The 16,709-nt window shown below is 46.7% G+C and overlaps 1 protein-coding gene across 10 annotated transcripts in view; it reads right to left on the bottom strand.

The window, feature by feature from the left end:
* The window catches only part of spega (striated muscle enriched protein kinase a), a 392,740-nt gene that overhangs the window by 273,208 nt on the left and 102,823 nt on the right, over positions 1-16,709 (bottom strand). For 6 of the 10 annotated variants that reach the window (XM_072261057.1, XM_072261052.1, XM_072261055.1 and 3 more), the window contains 2 exons: positions 9,208-9,309; positions 4,900-5,119 (listed from right to left, as the gene is read on the bottom strand). In XM_072261057.1, coding sequence (XP_072117158.1) covers positions 4,900-5,119; positions 9,208-9,309 — 322 coding nt within the window. Of the gene's footprint in view, positions 1-4,719; positions 4,836-4,899; positions 5,120-9,207; positions 9,310-16,709 lie in introns of those variants that run through there. The other 4 variants (XM_072261060.1, XM_072261061.1, XM_072261054.1 and 1 more) reach the window with 3 other exon arrangements.

The raw sequence follows: 16,709 nt of genomic DNA, 5'->3' as shown, positions 1-16,709 counted from the left end.
ACTGCCCACCACCTCTCATCCTCACTGACTACCCTCTCATAATCCTCACTGACTACCCTCTCATAATCCTCACTGCCTACCCTCTCTCATAATCCTCACTGCCTACCCTCTTATAATCCTCACTGCCTACCCCTCTCATAATCCTCACTGCCTACCCTCTCATAATCCTCACTGTTTACCCTCTCTCATAATCCTCACTGACTACCCTCTCATAATCCTCACTGCCTACCCCTCTCATAATCCTCACTGCCCACCAGCTCTCATAATCCTCACTGCCTACCCCTGTCATAATCCTCACTGACTACCCTCTCATAATCCTCACTGCCTACCCTCTCTCATAATCCTCACTGCCTACCCTCTTATAATCCTCACTGCCTACCCTCTCATAATCCTCACTGTTTACCCTCTCTCATAATCCTCACTGCCTACCCTCTCTCATAATCCTCACTGTTTACCCTCTCTCATAATCCTCACTGTTTACCCTCTCTCATAATCCTCACTGCCTACTCCCTCTCATAATCCTCACTGCCTACCCTCTCTCTCATAATCCTCACTGCCTACCCTCTCATAATCCTCACTGTTTACCCTCTCTCATAATCCTCACTGCCTACCCCCTCATAATCCTCACTGCCTACCCCTCTCATAATCCTCACTGCCCACCAGCTCTCATAATCCTCACTGCCTACCCCTCTCATAATCCTCACTGCCCACCACCTCTCATAATCCTCACTGCCGACCATCTCTCATAATCCTCACTGCCTACCCCTCTCATAATCTTCACTGCCTACCCCTCTCATAATCCTCACTGCCTACCCCTCTCATAATCCTCACTGCCGACCATCGACCATCTCTCATAATCCTGACTACCCTCCCATAATCCTCACTGCCTACCCTCTCATAATTCTCTGCCTACCCTTCTCATAATCCTCTGCCTACCCTCTCTCATAATCCTCACTGCCTACCCCCTCTCATAATCCTCACTGCCTACCCCTTTCATAATCCTCACTGCCCACCACCTCTCATCCTCACTGACTACCCTCTCATAATCCTCACTGACTACCCTCTCATAATCCTCACTGCCTACCCCTCTCATAATCCTCACTGCCCACCACCTCTCATCCTCACTGACTACCCTCTCATAATCCTCACTGACTACCCTCTCTCATAATCCTCACTGACTACCCTCTCTCATAATCCTCACTGCCTACCCTCTTATAATCCTCACTGCCTACCCCTCTCATAATCCTCACTGCCCACCACCTCTCATCCTCACTGACTACCCTCTCATAATCCTCACTGACTACCCTCTCATAATCCTCACTGCCTACCCCTCTCATAATCCTCACTGCCTACCCCTCTCATAATCCTCACTGCTGACCATCTCTCGTAATCCTCACTGCCTACCCCTCTCATAATCTTCACTGCCTACCCTCTCTCATAATCCTCACCGCGTACCCCTCTCATAATCCTCACTGCCGACCATCTCTCATAATCCTGGCTACCCTCCCATAATCCTCACTGCCTACCCTCTCATAATCGTCACTGCCTACCCTCTCATAATCGTCACTGCCTACCCTTCTCATAATCCTCACTGCCCACCATCTTTATACCTCATAATTCTATGAATCTGCATTAGGTCCCCCCTCAGCATCTGCCACGCTGAGAAAATGGCGCAGTAGTGTAGCGGTTAGCGTAATGCTATTACAGCACCAGGGGCCTGGGTTCAATTCCACTAAGGAGTTTGTATGTTTTCCCTGTGGGTTTCCTCCCACATTCCAAAGACATTCAGGTGAGCGGGTTAATTGGTTACAGGGTGTAATTGGGTGGTACTGGCTCATCTGGCCAGAAGGGCCTGTTACCGTGTTGCATCTCTAAAAAAAACATAAGTTTATCCAATCTTGCATTGTAGTTTATCCCCTCTAATCCAGGCAGTGGTGAAGTTGTGCTAAGGCAAGAATGAAGACAATGTCCAGGTGAGAATAGCCTGGGCGGTTGTAGTCAAGGGTGTCCTTTGAAGTAAGACCACCGGAGCCAACTCTGCCCATGCAGGGGTGACTGTGGCAGTGTGTACTAAACCAGATGAGAGAGGTCTCTGTATGAAGACTTTTCTAGAAAGATCTTCTTAAAACATAGCAACCCTTTACACAATAGGGAGTGCACACCCAACAACTAAGGGACAATCGTTTCATTAACTTCAAAATATCATCAGCTGTCAGCTTGAAGTTCTGATTGACTTTTAATACCTCTATTGTGAATGGCAATTGACCTTGCTAGTAAGGAACTCAAAAATATATAATTTGCCAAATGGTCAATATCAATAACTGATAAGAACAATTCTGTATAAAAACAGCAGTTTACTGTCCTAGCTTCAGAACAATGAGGGTGACAGGGGTGCATGCTGCTCTCCTGGTCCACAAGTAAAGTAAAAAGACGTTTGAGTTGTCAGAATGCGTGTGTTCTGGGCCCAGTTATTTTGCTTTATTATCGGTGATGACAGCAGCTTCCTGATGAACCTCTTCTACACCCTCTCCAAAGACTCCACATCCTTCCGCATATCAGAACTGCACACAATTATCCAAAAACTACCAAAGCTTTATACAGCTGCAACTTGATTGTCTGACCCTTGCACTCAATGCCTGATCAATGAAAGCATCTCTCTGACACAGTGGTGTTGAGAAAACAACCTCTCCCTCAATGTCGTAAAAACAAAGGAGCTGGTTGTGGATTACAGGAGCAATGGAGATGGGCTAACCCCTATTGACATCAATTGATTTGAGGTTACGAGGGTAAACAGCTTTAAGTTCCTCAGCATCCATATCACTGAGGACCTCACGTGGCCTGTACACACCAGCTGTGTGGTGAAAATGGCACAACAGCGCCTCTTTCACCTCAGATGGTTGAGGAAGTTTGGTATGGGGCCCTCAAATCCTAAGAACTTTCTAAAAGGGCACAACTGAGAGCATCCTGACTGGCTGCATCACTGCCTGGTATGGGAACTGTACTTCCCTTAATCACAGGACCCTGTAGAGAGTGGTGCAGACAGCCCAGCACATCTGTAGTTGTGAACTTCCCATGACTCAGAACATAAACAAAGACAGGTGTGTGAAAAGGGCCTGTGGGATCATTGGGGACCCGAGTAACCCCAACCATAATCTATTCCAGCTGCTACCATCTGGGAAACGGTACCACAGCATAAAAGCCAGGACCAACAGTCTCCAGGACAGCTTCTTCCACCAGGCCTTCAGACTGATGAACTCACGCTGATTTGAGTGTATTTCTATGTTACATTGACTGTTCTATTTATTATAAATTATTATAAATTAATATGATTGCACATTGCACATTTAGACGGAGACATAACGTAAAGATTTTTAATCCTCATGTATGTGAAGGATGTAAGAAATAAAGACAATTCAATTCAAGTGTGCCTTATCCCTTCTAACTACTACCCTAACCTACTTGTTTGGCCACTGTCGCTGATTTGGACCCACAAGATCCCATTGTACATCAACACTGTTGAGTGTCCTGCCATTAATGGTACACTGTCCCATACATTAGACTTCTCTATTAACCCTGGCCCCCATTAAACTCATCGTCACCTTTCTGACCAAGATACACATCTTGAAGTTCAAGGAGCTGGCGTCCATTATTGAGGATGATCACGACCTGGGATATGCCCCCTTCTCATTACTTCCTTCAGGGAGGAGCTACAAGAGTCTGAAGACCCACACTCAACGTTTCAGCAACAGTTACTGCCCCTCCATCGTCAGATTTCTAAAAGGTCTATGAACCCTAGGACATTGAAAAGGTCTATGAACCCCAGGACAGCACAGTACAGGCCCTTCGGTCCACGAAGTTGGTTGATCTTTTAACCTACTATAACATCAACCTAACCTTTCCCTTCCACATTGCCCTCTATTTTACTCTCATCCATGGGCCTACCTAAGAGTTTCTTAAATGCCCTTAATGTATCTTCCTCCACCGCTTCTGGCAGGCTGTTCCATCCATCACCACACTCTGTGTAAAAGAAAAACTACCTCTGACATCCTCCTATACTTTCCTCCAATCACTTTAAAATTATGCCCCCTCATATTAGCCATTTCCACCCTGGGGAGAAAGTCTCTGGTTGGTTGTCCTTTCTATCTATGCCTCACTTCACCTTGTACACCTCTATCAAGACACCTCTCATCCTCCTTCCCTCCAAAGAGAATAGCCCTAGCTCACTCAACCTATCTTCAATAAGGACCCTCACCATCTGAACCATTAGGAAAGAGGTACAGGAGCCTGAAGACCCACACTCAACGTTTAGGTTCACCTCTGCCACCAGATTTCTGAGTGGTTCATGGGCTCTGCCTTATTGTTCCTCTTTTGCACTACTTATTATTTTTCATTGTAACATAACCATTTTTATTTCTTGCACTGTATTGCTGCCACTAAACAGCGAACTGCATGACGTACATCAGCAATAATAAACCTAATAGGGATTCCGAAGCAATTGAGTTCTGATGGTTAATGCAACTCAAAAGTTTTTAAAAAATGACTTTAACATGGAAAATGAAAAGAAAAAGGGTGGTATTCCAATAATTTGCCACCAAATTGAGATGGAAGTGGGAAGCAGATGGAAGAGATGGAAGCCGCTGTCCCAAATCAAAAGGGCTGCGTTTCCCAATGAGGGGTGGGCGATGGGAGAAATGTCTCCGTGAGGAGTGTCGTACTTACACAGGTATAAACAAGGGTTTCCCTCTGTACAGGCTGAACATGCTGCCGTACACATCGCTAGTAACAGACAGGCTGTCTTCCGAACCCCAGCTACTATAGGCCAGATTAGAACGGGAGGCCCGAAGAAGCGGCTCAACCCCCAGGTGCCGGACGTGAGCGTGGCCGGTCTGCGCTGCTTGCCTTGGGGCCTCCGACACAGGGCTCCCCTGGGCTGGGCCGACACGGAGCTCCTCCTCCGCCGCCTCCTCCTCGCGTCCTCCCACCCCCGCGCTCCAACTCCACGCCGGCGATTGCTGGGCAGTGCCCGGGGCCTCTGGGGTCACCTGGTGCTCGGGGGCGGTCCGCAATGAGGAGGGGGTGCTCTCCGAGGTCGAGTCTGTGAAACACTCGAGCTCTCCTCCTCAGGAAGAAAGGGAAAAGAGAAAGGAAAAGAAAACGTCAGTGGCGGAAACAGCGAATTCCGATCTCTGGGAACACTGCAGAATGAAGAAAGTTAGAACGAAAGTTTAGATAGATGAAGGGGATCTCATTCCATAGGGTTACACCCTCCGGTTACAGAAATTTCTCCTCGTCTCTGTTCGAAACTTAATACAGTTTCTTGTGGTCATGGGCAGAGCAGTTGTCATACCAAGCAGTGATGTATCGAGATTAGATGCTTTTTGTGGTGAAACTGTAAAACAAATCTCTGAGAGACTCCTGCTAAACCCCAGATGAGTTACACTCCATGGCCACTTTATTAGGTACACCTGTCTGTTCATGAAAATATCTCATCAGCCAGTCATGAGGCAGCAACTCAATGTATAAAAGCATGCAGGCATGGTCAAGAGGTTCAGTTGTTGTTCAGACCAAACATCAGAATGGGGAAGAAATGTGATCTAAGTGACTTTGACTGTGGAATGATTGTTGGTGCCAGACGGGGTGGTTTGAGAATCTCAGAAACTGCTGATCTCCTGGGATTTTCACGCACAACAGTCTCTAGAGTTTATAGAGAATGGTGTGGAAAACAAAAATTATCCAAGTGAGCGGCAGTTCTGTGGGTGAAAACTCCTTGTTGATGAGTGAGGTCAGAGGAGAGTGGCCAGACTGATTCAAGTTGACAGGAAGGTGACAGTAACTTATATAACCACACATTATAACAGTGCTGTATAGGAGAGCATCTCTGAACATACAACTTTTGAACAAAAAGTGAATAAGCTATAGCAGCAGAAGACCATGAATATACACTTAGTAGCCACGTTATTAGCTGCAGAAGGTACCTAATAAAGTGGTCATTGAGCGTATATTCGACCTTCTTCCCCATTCTGATGTTTCGTCTGAACAACGACTGAATCTCTTGACCACGTCTGCCTGCTTTTATGCATTGAGTTGCTGCCACGTGATTGGCTGATTGTATATTTGCATTAATGAGCAGGTGTAAAGGTGTACCTAATAAAGTTGCCACAGTGTTCCAATAATATGGACCCTTGCCCTCACAGTCTACCTCACTGGGACCTCTGCACTTTATTGTCACCTTACTTATGAGGACGCTGCCTGAACTAGAGGGCCTGAGTTATAGAGAGAGGTTGGCCACGCTGGATCGTTCTTCCATGGAGCGTAGGAGAATGAGGAGTGGTCTCTTAGAAGCTTATAAAATCATGAGAGTGGACGGTGATCATCTTTTCCCCAAGGTCAGGGAGCCCATAAGTAAGAGGGAAGAGATAAGAGGGGAGAGATTTAAAAGAGACCTGAGACATATGAATTTTTCCAATACCAATATCCTTCCCCCTCACCTGGCTTCACTGTCACCTTCCAGCTTCCACTTCTTCCCCTCCTGCTCACCTTCATATTCCGGCCTCGTCCCCCTTCTGTGCCAGTCCTGATGAAGGGTCTCGGCCTGAAATGTCAACTGTTTATTCCCCTCCATAGATGCTACCTGACCTGCTGAGATCCTCCAGCACTTTGTGTTGCTGCTACTATATTGGAGCTATTGACGTACCTGTCTAATCATCTTTTAAATGTTGTTATTGTACCTGCCTCAACCTTCCTCTGGCAGCTCGTTCCATGTACCCAATACCATCTATTAAAAAATGGCCCCTCAGCTTCCCAGCCTTGGGAAACACCCCATCTAGGTCCTCACTTCTGTCAGATGAACATTATGAGATTACAAATTCAAATTCCATTCAATAAATCTGAAATCATTCTCGATGAAGGCAGAGCTGATGGTAGACTTCGGGAGGGGAAAGTCAGGAGGTCAGGCCTTTGGAAAGCCACCCGGAAGTGGCAAGTAGACAGGGTGGTGATGAAGGTGTCCTGCACGCTGGCCTTCACCAGTCAGGGCGTCGGGTACAGGAGGAAGAACATTACGTCGCAGTTTTACAGTCGTTGATTTGTAGTATTGTGTACAGGTTTGGTCACCCTGTGACAGGAAAGGCATTGTCAAGCTGGAGAAGGTGCAGAAGAGATTTACAAGGATGCTGTCTGGACTACAGGGCCTGAGTTCTAGGGGGAGGTTGACCACACTGGATCTTTATCCGGTGCAGGAGAATGAGGAGGGACCTCACAGAAATTTATGAAACCTTGAGGGATATGAATAAGGTAGACAGTTATAGTTTTTTCCCCAGGTTTGGATAGTCCAAAACCAGAGGGCACAGATACAAGAGGAGAGTTTAATAGCGACCTGAGAGGTAACTTCTTTACACAGAGGGCAGTGAGTACCTGGGATGAGCTGCCTCAGGAAGTGGTTGAGGTGGGTGTAATTACAACATTTAAGACAGGTATATGGAAGGGAGGGACTTGGGAGGTTTATGGGCTGAATGTGGACAACTGGGGCCAGCAGGGAGGATGCTGAGATCCTCATGGACCGGAATGGGCTGCCAGAGGAAGTGGTCGAGCTGGGTACATTTGCAGTCTTTAGGAGGTATTTGGATACCAAATGTCGGATTCAAGTCCAAGTTGTCATTTTTCTTGTAGTTTAATGTTCTTCATTCTCGCTTATATGTTTACAGTATATGATCAGCTGCCTGTAAATGTCCCCATGCTCTGATGGTCCAGTGTTCCCATGCTCATCCTACGCAATCAGGAAAACTCCAATGGCTCTAGTTTCTGAAGAGGCTGAAGAGAACGGGACTATGGACATGAGCACATGTCGCTCTATGGATGTGCGGTCGAGAGCAACCTCACAAGCTGCATCACTACACAGTACAGAAACTACACTGCGGTGGACAGGAAGGCTCTGCAACGGGTGGTCAAAAACTGCACAATACATCACTGACACCAGCCTACCTGTCATCAGGGACACGTATACAGAAAGGTGCTGGAAAAGGGCCAAAACATCATGAAGGATCTCTTGTGTTTTTTTAAATTATTGTGTTCTTTATCTTACTGTGCTTTTTTTGTGCGCAGTCACATCCAGAGTAACAATCATTTTGTTCTCCTCTACACTTGTGTACAGGAAATGATATTAAACAATCTTGAATGTTTTGATCACCCTGAGCATTATGGGTACCTATTGGAGAGGGGCTTGGAGGGTTATTAGGCTGAACGTGACCAACTGGGGCTAGTAGGGGGGACCAGTTGGGCTGAAGGGCCTGTTTCTGTGCTGTGTTACTCTACAACTCTTTGAGAACAAGCAGGACACTGGAGTAATAGACACAGAATGCTGGAGGAATTCAGCAAGTCTGGCAGCATCAATGCAGGGGAATAAACAGTCAACATTTTGGGGGAAAAAAAGACCCTTCCTCTGCACTGGAAAGGAAGGGGGCAGAAGCCAGAATAAGAAGGTGGGGGAGAGGGGAAGAAGTACAAGCCGGCAGGTGATAGGTGAAACCAGGCGAGGGGGAGGGGAATGGTGAGAAACTGGAAGGTGATAGGTGGAAGAGGTGGAGGGCTGAAGAAGGAGGGATCTGATAGGAGAAGAGAGTGGACCATGGGAGAAAGGGAAGGAGGAGGTGATGGGACATGTGGCCAGGGGGAACAAGTCTGGCTGAGCACTTGGTCAAAGGGCCAGAGAGCAGCAGAGATCACAGAGGACTGGGAGGCAATGGGTGGGCAGGGGTTTGGTCCCAGAGAAACATTAAAGATTAGCTTTATTTGTCACATATACATCAAAACATATAGTGAAGGTTGTGGTTTACATCAACAGCCGGAGGGCAGCCCACAAGTGTCGCCATGCTTCCTGCTTCCGGCGACAACTCGCTAACCCTAACCCGCTTTATCCTTGGATTTCGGAACACCCGGTGAAAACCCACGTAGACGTGGGGAGAACACACAAACCCCTTACAGACGGTGGTGGAATTGAACCGAGGTCACTGGCACCATAGTAGTGTTTTGCCAACTGTTATGCTACTTTGCTGCCCTATGGACAGTGTAGATAGGACAGGAGGTGAAGATCATTTGATAGATTGGAACCTCTGGGGTTTAATGTGGCTGGCAGATGGGGGTGGGGGAAGGACAACGAGCCCTCCTGCCCAGTCAGGAGTGCAGCTTGTGAACAGAAACCTCAACACCTACCTGTGGGCACTCTTCGGACCACACTCTGAGGTCCCTGCTGTTCCCGGGAGGGTTCTGTCTTCTGCACTTCAAACACCTCCTCTTCACCGCATTCCTCCGAGTCTGAAGCGAGACGAGAACCAAAGTTAAAAGTTGGCAGAAGGATGCCAGGGTGGCCAAGGTAATGGACGGCCCTGTGGGCTTAGAGGTTAGACAGGGCTGGTGGGGGTGGAGAGTGTGGTGAAGGGAGGTTTAGCTACACTTCTGCACTGGCCTACAAAATTGGAGAAACAGGCCATTCAGCCTTCTACCCCTTGTGGGTGTTTCTGTTCTTCCCCCTCACAATGCCTCTACATCTTCATGTCCCACTTACCCTCAGGAGTCCTCATGCAGGAATCCCTAACTTGCAGATTGTGGGAAGGAAGGCAAATGCAATGTTAGTATTCATTTCAAGAGGACTAGAATACAAAAGCAAGGATGTAAGTCAGATTGCACTTGAAGTACGTGAGTAGCTTTTGGCCCCTTATCTAAGAAAGGATGTGCTGGCATTGGAGAGGGTTCAGAGAAGATTCAGGGAATGAAGGGTTAAAGTAGGAGGAGCATTTGATGGCTCTGGGCCTGTACATGCTGGAGATTAGAAGAATGAGGAGGGATTTTATTGAAACTTATTGAATATTAAAAGTCCTAGATAGTGTGAATGTGGAGTGGATGTTTCCTATAGCGGGAGTCGAGGATCAGAGGGTACAGACTTGGTACAGATGGATGTTTTCTTAGAACAGAGATGAGGAGGAATTTCTTTCACCAGAGGGTGCTGGGTATTCATTGCCACAGATAGCTGTGGAGGCCAACTCATTGAGTATATTTAAAGTAGAGGTTAATAGATTCTTGATGGGTCAGGGCCCCAGCAGTAACAGGGAGATGGCAGAAGAATGGGGTTGAGAGGGGTAATACATCAGTCATGATGGAATGGCAGAGCAGACTTGATGGGCTGAATGACCTGATTCTGTTCTTACGTCTTATGGTGAATTTAACCCATCCTTGCATTTTGCCTAATAAAACCAGATTGTGCTGGAAATAACCCTCCAGTCAAGCAACATCTGAGGACAGAGAAACAGTTAACATTTCAGGTATGGAATCCTTCATATCTCCCCCCATGGCTGCTGCCTGACCCGCCGAGTGTTTCCAATGTTTCCTGACTTCATTTTGGATTTGCAGCAATTGCTGGCTTGGAAGTTTCTTTTACAGCTAGATGCCTCAAACTCTCGGCATAGGAACAGATCCCACATTCTCCCCACTCCCTGGATTCCTGAATTCCTGACTGGATTTTTTTGAGTGAGCAGCCTAATTCTAGACCCCTACCCCGAGTAAACACACGCACACATAGACATTTCCTAAATATAATCTTGAAGACCTTAATGAGGGTTATAGATTGGATAAATGCAAGCAGACTTATCCTACTGAGGTTAGGCGAGACAAGAACTTGAGGTCATGGGTAAAGGGTGGAAGGTGAAATGTTTAAGAGGAACACGAGGGAGATCTGCTTCACTCAGAGGGAGGTGAGAGTGTGCAATGAGCTGCCAGCGGAAGTGGTGGATGTGGGTTCAATTTCAACATTTAAGAAATTTGAATCAGTACGTGAAGATGGGAGGGGTAAGGAGGGCTATGGTCTAGGTGGGAGATTAATAATTTGGCACATACTAGATGGGCTGAAGGGCCTGTTTCTGTGCTGTAGTGTTCTATAGCTCTGACTCTCTGAGGGCAGACCACCTGGTCTGTGCTGAACTGATCTGCCTCGTCCCATTACCTCACCTGGACCATAGCCCTAAATACCCCATCTATTCATTGACCTACATTATTAAAATCCTCTCAAATGCTGAAATGGAGTCTGCAACCACCAGTTGTGCTGGCTGCTCATTCCACACTCCTACCATCCTCTGAGTGAAGGTGCTCGTGCAAATTTCACCTTTCACCCTTGACCCATGACCTCCAGTTCTAGTCGCACCCAGCCTCAGGTGAAAAAGCTTGCTTGCATTTATCTCATTTGCAGGGGGAAAGTACTCCAGCTCACTCATACTCAAGGCTGCCTGCCAGATAAAACCTCACAGCTTGGGAATCTTCTGTCAAGTCCCCACCACCCCCTCCTGTCTACAAGGGGGCTGGAGCTGTTCACAGTGCTCCTGGTACACTATAAGCAATGACAACAGAAAGTGCTGAATACAAACTCAGCAGGTCAGGGAACATCTTCACAAAGAGAAACAGGCTGTGACCCTTTATTAGGATGATGGGGGGGGGGCGCGGATGAGTGAAAGCAAGTTAGTCCAGGTACCACAGAAGGCGGGGGGCACAGGGAACAACAGGAAGTTGCACTGACAGGGTGAAGTTACGTGTCTGTATGAGAAGTGAAGTTCCTCTCTCTGTACAAGGTGTCACTAAAGTTACATAGAACATTACAGCACAGTACAGGCCCTTCAGCCCACAACATCATGCCGACCCTTTAATCTACTCTAAAATCAATCTAACACTTCTCTCCCAAATAGTTTTCCATTTTTCCTTCATCCATGTGTGTCTATTTAAGAGTTTCTTAAATGCTTCTACTATATCTACCTCTGCCACCAGAGCATTTCTCACATTCTCTGTGTAAAACATCTACCTCAGGTATCCCCCTATAATTTTCTCCAATCTTCTTAAAATTATGCCCCCCCCCCGTATTAGTTATTTCACCCTCGGGAAAAGTCACTGGCTGTCCATGCAATCTATGTCTCTTATTATCTTGTACACCTCTATCAAGTCACCTCTCATCCTCCTTCACTCCAAAAAGAAAAGCCCTAGTTCACTCAACCTGTCCTCACAAGGCATGCTTTCTGGTCCAGACAGCATCCTGGTCAATCTCCTCTGTCCTCTCACTAAAGCCATCCTGGTCAATCTCCCCTGTCCTCTCACTAAAGCCAGCCTGGTAAATCTCCTCTGTCCTCTCACTAAAGCCATCCTGGTCAATCTCCTCTGTCCTCTCACTAAAGCCATCCTGGTCAATCTCCTCTGTCCTCTCACTAAAGCCAGCCTGGTCAATCTCCTCTGTCCTCTCACTAAAGCCATCCTGGTCAATCTCCCCTGTCCTCTCACTAAAGCCATCCTGGTCAATCTCCTCTGTCCTCTCACTAAAGCCAGCCTGGTCAATCTCCTCTGTACTCTCACTAAAGCTTCTGCATCTTTCCTATAATGAGGGAAATGGGACTGAACACAATACTCCAGGCGTGGTCTAACCAGGGTTTTATAGTTTTATATATATATTATATAACCAGAGTCTTATGAGGATAGGTTGAGTGAGCTGGAGCGTTTCTCTTTTGAGTGAAGGGGGATGAGAGGTGACTTGATAGAGGTGTGCAAGATGGTGAAGTCACAAATAGAGAGGACAGCCAAGACTTATCCCAGGGCAGAAATGGCAGAGGTATGTTCTTCACACAGAGAGTGGTGGGTGCATTGAATGCCTTGCTGGGGTGGTGAAAGAGGCAGATACATTAGGGACATCTAAGATAGTTGCAGATATGCACATGGATGAAAGAGAAATGGAGGGCTATGTGGGAGGGAAGAGCTAGATTGACCTTGGATAAGGTTAAAAAGTTTGAAGAGTCTGTACTGTATTGTTTCAAACTCTAAGATCTCCATTGAGTCATGGTGGCACCCTTAGCCAACAGAGGCTTCACAACATAAACAAACCCCGTAGGCAAGAAGCTGTGAACAGGGACCAAGCTAATGTTTCCATCCCCAACCACAGCACATCGCAAAGTGTTTAACAGTCAATGAAATGCAGTCACTGTGTGCAAAATAGAGCAGATAATTTGAGCACAATAAGCTCCCACAGACAGCAAGGTGATAGTGGCCGGTTCATCTCATTTCTCCTGGGGTTGATGGCGTGGATTCTCTGACCCAGGACACCAGGAACAACCAAGCTCCAACACTCAAACCATCCTCACTCTGGTCCATTATCCCCAAATGGAACAATCGAGGAGAAAGTGGGTGGAGGGAAGACATGGAGGAATGAGGAAGGAAATGGTTAAGAAAGGGCATAGAAAAAATAAAGGAAGGAAGGAAAAAGTAGGAATGGAAGAAAGGATTAAATAAAAAAAATGAAGAAAGGAATGAATGAACAAAAGAAAAAGGAGGGGAGGGTGGATGAAATCACTAAAAAAGGGAGGAATAAAGAGAAATTTGAAAAGAAGGGATGAGAGAAGAATGGAAGGAAGGGAGGAATAGAGGCAGGTTAGGAAGAAAGAAAGGGGGAAAGGAGAGTTCTAAATGAAGTAAAGGAGAAGCGGAAAGAAGGAAAAAGTGAATGCAGAAGGGTGGAAGCAAGAAAGGAAGGAGAATGGTAATGGAGCATGAGAACAAGGAAAGAGGAAAGAATAGAAAGAAAGAAATAAGGAATAAAGGGCAGAAGTTAGGAAGTTAAGAAGGAAGGAATGGAGGAATGAACCGAAGGAGGTAAGGGAAAGAAGGAAGGAAGGAGGAAAGGAAATAATGAAGGGAAGAAGTAGCATGCAAGGAAAATAGATGAAGGAAGAGTGGAAAGAATAAATGGATCCAAGATGGGGGGAGGGAAGGAAGATGAAAATAGCAGAAGGAGGGGTTGTGGGAAAGATGGTAAAAATGTATATGAAAGATGAAGAACAAAAGGAAGAAGTGCAGAAAAGGAGGAATAATTGGGGAAATGGAGAACAGAAGGAAGAAAAGAATAGAAGAGACAAACTCTGGAAAGAAAGAAGGAACAAAATGGAAATAATGAAGGAAATGGAAAAATGAAGGGAATGAAAAAAACAAAAAAGCGGGAAGAAGGAAGGAGTGAAAGGCAAAAGAAAGGGAGGAATGAAGGATGGATGGACAGAAGGAAAGAAGACATGGGAATAAAAAATGAAGGGTTTCAGGAAAATTGCAGAAAATGTTTGGATGGATGGTAGCAATGAAGGTGGGTGGTTGAGAAATGGAAGAAAGGGGATGGAATGAGAAGAAGAGGGAAAGTGGAGGAAAGCAGAGGAGAGATAGAATAGGTGGGGAGGAAATAGGGGAAAAACAGACATAGGAAGAAAGGGAACCAAAGAAAGGAAGGAAAGGCAAGTGAGGAAGAGAGAAAGGGGAAACAGGAGGATTGAGTGAAGGAGGAGGGGAGGAATGAGGGAAAGAAAGATGAAAGAAAAGTTGGGAGAAAGGGAAGGAGAGAGTACGGTAAAATCAAAGAAAGGGTGTGCGAGAGAGATGGAAGAAAGGGATTGAGGAAGTAGTAGTGGAAGAAGCAGGAAGAAGGGGAAGGAAAGGACAAGAAAGAAAACTAAAAGAAAAGGGAAGAGAGATAAAGGAATGAAAGAAACAAATGGAGGGAGAGAGGGAAAAGGAAATAGGAGAGGTAACACGCTGGAGGAACAGCAGGTCAGGCAGCGTCTGTGGAAATGAATAACTGTTGCCATTTTGGGCCGAGACCCTTCTTCAGAAGTGAAAAGGGAGCAGAAGCCAGAATAAGAAAATGGGGGGGGGGGGGCGCAGTAGTGCAAGCTAAGAAGTGATAGGTGAAGCCAGGTGGGGTAAGTGAGAAACTGGGAGGTGATAGGTGGAAAGGGTAAAGGGCTGGAATCTGATAGAGGAGATGAGTGGACCATGGGAGAAAGGGAAGGAGGAGAGGATCCAGGGGGAGGTAATGGGCAGGGGAGGAGAAGAGATAAGAGGGAGGCCAGAGTGGGAAAATGAAGTAGGAAGTGGGAAGGGGGGCGGGGGTAAATGGCAGAGGTAAACTTTTTTTGTTTTCAATACCTGAACCCTGGGAGAAAAAGATTCCATCTGCCTATACTATCTACGTCTCATCACCTGCCTTCAGGCTCTGCTGCTTCAGGAAAAATGCTCCCAGTCTGTCCACTCTCCTCTCGTAACTGAAGTGGTAGAGGCAGAAGCACTTGAGACATCTGAGAAACTCATGGATGGGGGAAGAGTGGAGGGCTTTGAGGGAGGGGGCATTCGATTGGTCTTGGAGAGGGTTGGGAGGGGTCAGGGCAACATTGTGGGCGGGGGGGGTGGTGCCTGTGCTGTGTTGTACAGAAAGATGAAATGTGTAAAGAAAGAGAAGTGAAAAATGAAAGCAACAAGAAGAAGGAAGGATGTGATTAAGGGATAAATGGAGGGAGGGATGAAAGGAAGGAGGGAAGGAGGGATGGAAGGAGGAAAGATTCAGCAGCATCGTCATATCCTCAGGTTGCTCAAAAGTGAGTCAAGGGCCTATTTCTGTGCTGCAGCACACTGATACTAAGGCACTGGTCAGACCACACTTGGAGTAATGTGAACAGTTCTGGGCCCCTTTTCTAAGAAGGCTGTGCTAGCATTGGAAAGGATCCAGAGGAGGTTCACGAGGACGATCCCGGGAATGAAAAGGTTAAAGTATGAGGAACATTCGATAGTTCTGGGCCTGTACTCGCTGGAGTTTACAAGAATGGCGGTGGGTGGGGGGGGAGGAACCTTATTGAAATCTATCGAATATTGAAAGGCCTAGATAGAGTGGACATGGAAAGGATATTTTCTATAGCTGTGAGCCTAGGGCCAGAGGGCACAGTCTCAGAATAGAAGGAAGTCCCTTTAGAACAGAGATGAAGAGGAACTTCTTTAGCCAGAGGAAGATGAATCTGTGGAATTCACTGCCACAGATGGCTGCCGAGGCCAAGTTATTGGGTATATTTAAAGCAGAGGTTGATAGATTCTTGATTAGTGAGGGCATCAAAGGATACAGGGAGAAGGCGGGAGAATGGAGATGAGAGAGACAATAAATTAACCATGAGGGAATGGAAGAGCAGACTTGAAGGGCCAAGTACCCTAATTCTGCTCGCATGTCTTATGGACATCCCAGAAGTGTGAGGGTGACAGGTGAAGTATCTAAGGGGAACCTGAGGGTTAACTTCTTCACTCAGAGGTTGGTGCAAGTGTGGAACGAGCTGCCGGCAGAAGTGGTGGGTGTCGGTTCGATTGCACCATTTAAGAGAAGTTTGGGTAAGTACATGGACAGGAAGGGTATGGAGGGCGATGATCCGGGTCCAAAGGAACTAGACAGAACAATAGCCCAGCGTAGACTAGATGGGCATAAGCCCCGTTTCTGTGCTGTAGTGCTCAATGTCATTGGAAAACAGATAACATCATAAGGCCCCAATTCCACCCTCTTGCCCGTGACACCAGAGTCAGTCCTTCCAGCTGACTCCCTCGCCCCAGCCCTGCTCTGCTGACCCCAGTGGGACCCTCGGAGAGCTGAAAGAGCATTTATATAGACACAGAAGTGTTTCCATACCATAGCTTTGTCTCCTGCAGTAGCGGAATACTTCGCTTCCATGGGGGCAACAAGAGAAAGCAGATATTATAAAACGGTTACTACAACAGCACACACAGAACATCAAGAACATGCAATGCCCCACTCACCTGGCTCGCCAACACAGCAAACAGCACAAAGGGGACAAACACAGAAACGGCACAGAACAGACAGAGAATGCAGCAATTACAGATGA

The sequence above is a fragment of the Mobula birostris genome, chromosome 6 (assembly GCF_030028105.1).
Source record: "Mobula birostris isolate sMobBir1 chromosome 6, sMobBir1.hap1, whole genome shotgun sequence".
Taxonomy (NCBI): domain Eukaryota; kingdom Metazoa; phylum Chordata; class Chondrichthyes; order Myliobatiformes; family Myliobatidae; genus Mobula; species Mobula birostris.
Note: the sequence above shows the minus strand (reverse complement) of the source record. Positions and strands in the feature narration are given on the sequence as shown.